The sequence below is a fragment of the Fukomys damarensis genome, unplaced genomic scaffold (genome assembly GCF_012274545.1).
Source record: "Fukomys damarensis isolate Sample0158 unplaced genomic scaffold, DMR_v1.0_HiC HiC_scaffold_21, whole genome shotgun sequence".
In the NCBI taxonomy this organism is placed as follows: domain Eukaryota; kingdom Metazoa; phylum Chordata; class Mammalia; order Rodentia; family Bathyergidae; genus Fukomys; species Fukomys damarensis.
The window spans coordinates 11,003,394-11,011,078 of NW_022900933.1; the positions used below are offsets into that span (position 1 = coordinate 11,003,394).

The 7,685-nt window shown below is 45.1% G+C and overlaps 1 protein-coding gene across 1 annotated transcript in view; it reads left to right on the top strand.

Annotated features, from left to right (window-relative positions):
- Window positions 1-607: 607 nt before the first annotated feature.
- Window positions 608-7,685, top strand: part of Rdh12 (retinol dehydrogenase 12) — an 11,292-nt gene continuing 4,214 nt past the window's right edge. The window contains exons 1-5 of the mRNA XM_010645343.1: window positions 608-806; window positions 2,983-3,101; window positions 3,825-3,980; window positions 4,806-4,910; window positions 5,685-5,894. Of these exons, the coding sequence (XP_010643645.1) occupies window positions 739-806; window positions 2,983-3,101; window positions 3,825-3,980; window positions 4,806-4,910; window positions 5,685-5,894 (658 nt within the window). The 5' untranslated portion in view covers window positions 608-738. The remainder of the gene's footprint in view (window positions 807-2,982; window positions 3,102-3,824; window positions 3,981-4,805; window positions 4,911-5,684; window positions 5,895-7,685) is intronic.

Sequence of the window (7,685 nt, forward strand, 5' to 3'; positions counted from 1 at the left end):
CACTAGCACTCGGAGCATAGAACTGAACACTGCCAGACAGCAGGAGCTCTGGCCAGGGGTTCAGGCTGGGCTTGAACTCACTATGAAGTCCAGTATCCCAGACTGACCTGTAACTCACCGCAATCCTCCTGCCTCAGCCTCCTGAGTGCTGGGATTACAGGTGTGTGCTACCACACCTGGCTTATATCCTTCTAATTTAATCACACTTAAATTTCAAGCATCATGAAGTCTGAGTTTTATTTTTTATTGCCCAGCCTGGCCCCAAATTCTTGGGCTCAGGTGATCCTCTTGCCTCAGCCTCCCCAATGGCTGGGACCATAGGCATGCGCCACCATACCTAGCTTTTAGGAAGTTTGTTGTTAAAGTTTTAAAAATATTCTATCTTGAAGGAGTAGAGGTGGTGGAAGGTGGAAGGTCACATCGCCAAGAAAAGAGATATAATTGAGGGTAGAAGAGCTAGAGGGAGTTACTCTCCATTTCGCCAAATTGTCTTTGACAGTAAGTATAAGCAAGGGGCTGCTCTTCCCACGCGTCCCTCCCCTTCAGGACTACGTTTCCCAAGAGGCTGTGCTCTGACAGGTCTTGGATTTAAATAGAATGCTGGGCTCTGCTTAAGAGTCAGACTGTTGCTGAGTACCTGGAGTGAGAGGAGCAAGCCAAGAAGAAGCAGAAGCTAGAGTTGGAGTCAGACCAGGAGCCCGAGCCAGATCTGGGGTTGAAGTTGGAGCGGCTGAGAAGATGCTGGTTATCTTGGGACTGTTCACCTGCTTCCTTTCCCTTTTGTACACGACAGCGCCATTCCTCAGGTTTGTCTTCATCCAGCAATTCCTAATAGTTTACAAAGTCCTGCTCTGGGAGCCGGTTCTCAGCAGCTGAGAAAAGAGAAAGGGAATGAGATCAAGGCAGAGAAAGGTAGGGCAGAAAAAGCAGACAGGAAGGCATCGTGGATACTACTGTGGAAAGTGAAAAGGAAGCACCTGGGGCGGTGTAGGAGGGCTGATTCGGAGGGCAGAGTGAATGACTGTCAGGTAGCTCAGTGGCAGATTTAGGTGGCAGTCCCTGCTCTTTCATTCTGTTCCTGTGGGCTTCTATGACAATTTTCCCTTTTTCTCTTTCCCTAAGCAAGGTGGCCCTGTTGGCTTGTTGTGTGTGTGTGTGTGTGTGTGTGTGTGTGTGTGTGTGTGTGTGTGTGTTTGCTACAGGAGCCATTCTTAAGTACCTTCTCTGAGAAGGAGATAAACTCTCTTCCCCTTGATACTAACCTCAATAAATGCTTTGGGATGGTTTATTAGCTGTGGGATTTCTGGAAGTGTGGAAAAAAATGTGTGTTCTGGTTATATGGGCATACTGGGGACAGATATCATTTGGACACAGAGACCTGGATTCCAATTCCAGTTCTGCCACTAGTAGAAGTGACTTGAACTCCTGGGCCTCAATTTTCCCTACTGTCCTGTGGAAACAATGCTGCAGTGGCTGAGAACTTTAGATTATGTATGGAAAGTGCATAGCTGGGTGCCTGGGAGTCAGAAGCTGTTTGGGAAATGTTAGCTCTGCCCCACTCTGATCTTGTTTAGAGCTTGAGAAATCAACAGGGGAGGTTTTCTCCCTGTGTACTGATGACCAAACTAAAATCTGTAATACAACGGCACAAAGCCTCTCGGGGTACCCTTCTCATTAAAATGAGAGAGGCAGCCCAAGTGTGGTGTTGGTTATTTTGTAACATTCAGCGTTTGTTTTATTTTTTGGGAGGATTGTAGTCCTTTTATTTATGTGTTATTATTTTTAATTTGTTTTTTATTAGCACCTTTGCAGTACACACTGGTAATACAAATTGTGGGGAGTTGGTACATGTACATACACATCTGAATTCTTTTTGTTTCACTCCCTTCCCTCCCTCCATCCCCACCCCTTCCATCTCTTGGTCACCTTCCCTTTTGCAAAGATCTATCTGTTTTCCTATTATCTTTTTTTGAGACAGGGTCTCACTATATAGTTGAGACTGACCTGGAACTCACTATGTAGCCCAGGCTGATCTCGAACTCACAGCGATCCTCCTGCCTCAGCCTCCCGAGTGCTGGGATTGCAGGAGTGCGCCACCATGCCCTGCTTGTTTGCTTTTTGATTTGTTTGTATTTTGGGTTTCTGATATGAGAAATCATGTGATATTTAAACTTGTGTGTTTGATTTATTTTGTGTAACATAATGGCCTCAGGGTGCATCCATTTTCTCATAAGTGACTCAAGTTTATCCTTCTTTATGACAGAATAGTACTCCATATTTTCTTTATCCATTTATCTCTTGATAGACATAGTGGCTGCTTTCAAGCTTTAGCTATTATGAGTTATGCTGCTATAAGGATGGGTGTGCACAGATCACTGTAATGTGAGGACTTTCACTACTTCAGGAAGATACCAGAAGGGGAATAGTTGGGCCATATGGAATTTCTAGGTTTAATTTTTTTGAGGAATTTCCATTCTGGTTTCCATAGTGGTTGTACTAGTTGACAGTCCCATCAAGGGTGGTATTTGCGTATGCCACCTCCCAGGGTGCTGTCATCAGTTACTCGCTGTGATGCTTCCTGGGGACCGAGGGCTCAGGACAGTTGATTCCACTCATGTTCATCACATGTATGTTTTGGGTACAGGTTGGAAGAGGAAGCTGACCTTTGGGAACCTCTAGAGATGAGAGCTAGATATCTTTGTTGTCTGAAAAGGAATGTTTCTCCATCTGCTGTGGCTCATGAGCACCTTACACTGCTGCTGGGGTGATCGCCTGTAATCCCTGGGCACATGGTGTTCCACCCTGCACCTAGGAGCTGGCCACTGCCTTGCCCAGCAAAAACAAGTCCCATGCAGATTAGCTTCTTTGGGCTTCCTGACTCCAACCTCAAGATATTGTCTGCGTCTGGTGGAGTTTACTTTGTGCATCTCACTGTCAGTTGGGAAGGATAACGTGTGATGCTTTTGTTTCCCTTCATGACAGGAAGTACTTTGCGGGTGGAATTTGCAGAACCAATGTGCAACTTCCTGGAAAGGTAGTGGTGATCACTGGTGCCAACACGGGCATCGGCAAGGAGACAGCCAGGGAGCTTGCCCGCAGAGGTGAGTGCTTCCTCTTTGGCTCTGCAGGCCTTGGCCTCTTGCTCTTCTTACTGGGGATTTTACCCACATTGCCTTGTCTTTCTTCCTGGGCTTGGAGGCTCTGACAGGAACTCACAAAACTTGGGATTCAAAAAAAAAAACAAAAAAAACTTGGGTTTCAAGTCCAATGTGATTCTAATTTCCTCTGTGCCTTTCAATGTACCTCCCTCTTCCTTCTGTATTACATAAAGAAAGGAAAATAATGATAAGTGTGTATAATAATATTGGTCAATTCAGTTATTCTAATTGGAGATGATAATAAGCATTAAATATTAGCGTGTAGCTAGGTGTGGCGGTACATGCCCGCAATGCTAGCACTTCTGGAGGCCAAGGTAGGAGCATGACAAGTTCAAGCCCAGAGCCCCTGTCTCAAAAAAAAAAAAGAAGCCTTGGGATATAGCCTAATATGATGGCCTCAAGTTCTTTGGGGTTCAATCCCTAGTACTCAAAACAAAACAAAAAACCCATAGAAGAAAACAAACTATAGCTGGAGTCTGAACCCAAATTTCCCAGCGTGAGTTTAAACTTGCAGTGGGAAGACAGACCAGTACCATTATGAGAATACAGAAGGGGCAGTATGGCACCGCAGTGCTGAATGTTTTATTCACCAGCCCCTGGGTCACTTACTCTACCTCATTTTTCAGCCTACTCTCTGAATACATTGTGCTTGTGTTCTGGCCCTAGGAGCCCGAGTGTACATTGCCTGCCGGGATGTACTGAAGGGAGAATCTGCTGCCAGTGAAATCCGAGCAGATACAAAGAACTCCCAGGTGCTGGTACGGAAACTGGATCTATCTGATACCAAGTCCATCCGAGCCTTTGCTGAGGGCTTTCTGGCAGGTGAGGCCCTACAGGGTAGTAAGAAAAAGGGGAAAAGAAGTATGGGAACAGCCTGCTCCACCCTGGACCATCTGTAGTCCTTACATCAGAACTATCATGATCCTACTGGACAGGTTCTACCACATGAACCAGCAAGACGGCAATTTGGCAAGGGCATGGTGGGTAGACAAGCTAGGCCGGATCCATGCTGGCTTTTTTGCTTAGCACTGAAAATATTGGGGGTGTCAGTTCTTCTGTCTGGGCTTGTACTTTGACAAGGTACTGTCAAAGTACAAAAAGCACAAAAAGTCAAAGTACAAAAAGTCAAAGTACACAAAGTAAGGTGTGGTCCTGATGCCATGTTCTTCTTCAATCCAGAAAATCAACCTTTTGTATCCACAGGCACTAGATGAGATTGTGCCAATGCTAAAATTATTCTGGATCTTAGAAAATTACTGGCTTCTGCCACTGACTATAGAATCCATGATGAGCAGGGACCAGGTCTGTCTTGTTTTACTGTTGGATTGCAAGGGCCAACAGAGTGGGCCTGGCTCAGGGTTGGTAGTCAGTACACCCTCGCCGAAAAGAGGAATAAACAGGAAGATACGGGCCTCTCAGCTTAGAAACCCAAAGCAGTACTTACTGAATACCACAGACAGCAGTCCAAATGGGGGATAGTTTGACCGCTGAGGCACACTTTGTTTTAGAAGACAGAGTGGAGTGAACAATAACCTTGCGCCAGCAGAGAGTTCATGGACAAGGGCAAAGGGGCAAATACTCAGGGCTATGACAGGCAGCTAGTGGACTCCTCGCTAACTACAGGATTCCTGTGGTTGTGCTTGACAGAGGAAAAGAAGCTCCATATACTGATCAATAATGCAGGAGTGATGTTGTGTTCATTTTCCAAGACCGCAGATGGCTTTGAAACCCATATTGGGGTCAACCACCTGGGTAAGTATCCTTGGGTGACTCAAAAGAGAGGCACAATTCACCTTGTTCTCTGTAGAAAGAGGACCCTGTTCCAGTACTGAGAATCTCCATAGGTCTTATAGAGCTTAGGATTCCAATAGATCAGACACTTTGCTTGTTTTCACCATCCTTCTTCTGACCAGCCTGAAAAAGTGAGATCTTCTTATCTGCACTATTAAGAAGCTCCAAACACCAGGAGAAGATCTCATTCTGGGATGGGACAGTGGCATGAGAGAGATCCCTAGGAAGGCCAGGTTCGGGAGTGTGCAGGAATCTGGGTTTAGTTGGAAGAGTCACATCCACATGAGGGGCAAGCAGGCCACAGTTTGGTCCATCGGGGCAGGCAAACATTGAGAACTTCAGGTACAAGACAGACTAAGGTTCAGACTTCAGGATGATGATTTGAGGGAGGCCAGTATGGAGCATGTTGTTTTTGCTAATGATTCACTTTCCCTCGGTGCATGCGTGTACCTGGGCCCACAGCTGTATAACCATGGCGAGAGGGAAAACTGGATGCCAGTAGGTGGGAGTTTTTCCCGGTCAGAGCAATGAGCAGAGGTTCAAAAATAATATCGATTAAGTATTAATGCTTCACTATAATCAGTCTCTGGCTCTTGCTTTGGGGAGTCCACAACTGATCATTAGCCCTGAGTTACTCTTGGTATCCGAAATTGAACATACCCAGAAAAACAGTGAGCTAATGCTGAGGCAAGGCTGCTGTTCTACCCTTCAGTCTCCTGCTGGTTCTCTTCATAGGCCATTTTCTTCTCACCTACCTGCTCCTGGAGCAGCTGAAAGAATCTGCTCCCTCACGGGTGGTGAATTTGTCATCAGTGGTGCACCATGCTGGCAAGATTCGCTTCCATGACCTCCAGGGTGAGAAGTACTATTGCAGGGCTTTTGCCTATTTCCATAGCAAGTTGGCTAATGTGCTTTTTACACGTGAGTTGGCCAAGAGGCTTCAAGGTAAGTCTGGAGAAAGGGCCAGGGTTAAAATAATAAAAACAGGGCCCTCAGTTCATGTTGTAGGTTGTTTTTTTGTTTTTGTACTGGGGATCAAACTTGGGATCTTGTGCTTGTGAGACAGGAGGTAGAACCACTGAGCTAAATCACCGGCCCCTAAATAATGATTTTTCTTTCTTTCTTTTTCTTTTTTGGTACGGGGGATTGAACTCAGGATCTTGCACTTGCGAGGTACGCATGGTGCCACTGAGCTAAATCCCCAGCCCGTCCTTGGTTCAGATTAGATGCTCATGTAAACTTCTGGAGTCGGGCTGTTAAACATGCACATTTAGGTAGTAGCTCTGTGCACTGAGGGAGAATGAGGTTATCGACAGAATGGCGTCTTTGTCTCCCAGGAAGCTTAATATTGAATTGATTTGAGGACTGCATAAAGTTACCTTACATTTTTTTCCATTTTATCTGTTAATCTCATTTGGTTTTTGCAACAAGCAGAGTAGGTATTATTCCAATTTTATAGGTCATAAGTGAGGTCCAAGGAAATGACCAACTCAAGATTATATGGCCAACAAAGGAGTCAGAAATGGAATGTGGGAGCTCTCCTTTAAATCTAGGTGCTTGCTGCTGAGGTCATGTGGTGGGCTTGGTGGGCTGAACTACAGAGGCCCCACTGCCTGGAGTGAGGAAGCGGGGGCTGGATCCTGGGCCCCTGAGTCTGAGTTCTCATTCTGCTGAGAACTAGCCCTGTGGGTATGTGGACATGTCCCCTGGCTCTTAATCCTCAATGATTGTATGTTGCCCATGGCTTTGGATGAACTGGTGGCTCTGATATCTGAGAATCTGGGGGCCTATTGGCAGTACTGAAAAAAAAAAAAGAGTTTGAGGACAACAGTCTTTAAGAGCATACCAAAGGCAGAAAAGAGGGATAATCATAAAAATACATAATAATTATAATAGTAATTGGGAGCTTTAGGTATTCATGTACCAGTCTTAACTCATTTAATCTGCACAACATTCTTACAGGTGTTTCCTCCCCTCCACAAATGAAGAGACAGGTACAACATATTAAGAAAATTGCCTAAGCAAGTTTCCTAGTAGAACCAAAATTCCAATCCAGACAGTCTTCTCTAGAGTCCGTGCTTGTTACCCTACATTAGGGTATAGACCAGTGATAGTGAACCTTTTAGAGCTTTCAATGATACCAACAGTCCACTGCAGCATGTGTGCCATAGGTTCACCACCACTGGTATAGACCTTGGCTCTGCAGCCTATTAGATATGACCTTGGGCAATTTACTTAATCTCTCTATAGGGAGATTGAGCTTCCTCAACTGTAACTGGGTGTCTTAATAGCACCTGCCTCACAAGCCTCCTCAAGAATTAAATGAGACAATATAGGTAAAGCATGCAACACAGCTCTTATACAAGGGAAGTACTGTGTGAGTGGTGGTACCAGGGGTGTCTTGCGGACAGGTTACTTTCCATCAGCACCCTGTTACCCAAATCCCATTAGATGTACTTTCCAGGCCAGTGCAGCTCAAAACTAGGCCCTACCCCATCACCTTCCGTTAGGTTGTTAGTCCTTTCTATAGAAATGATAGAAATACTACTGCTTATGACAGATAATACTCCTTAATACATGTTGTTTTTATTATTAGCACTTAAGCCACAGTATGAAGACAACATCAAAGTAGGACTTTGAACCTTTTGGAGAATAGAAGGCTGAGTAGGCCATAGGTCTTTTTGGAATAGGTTAATTTCTTCACTTTTTTTTTTTTTTTTTTTTCTGGGGGTTGTA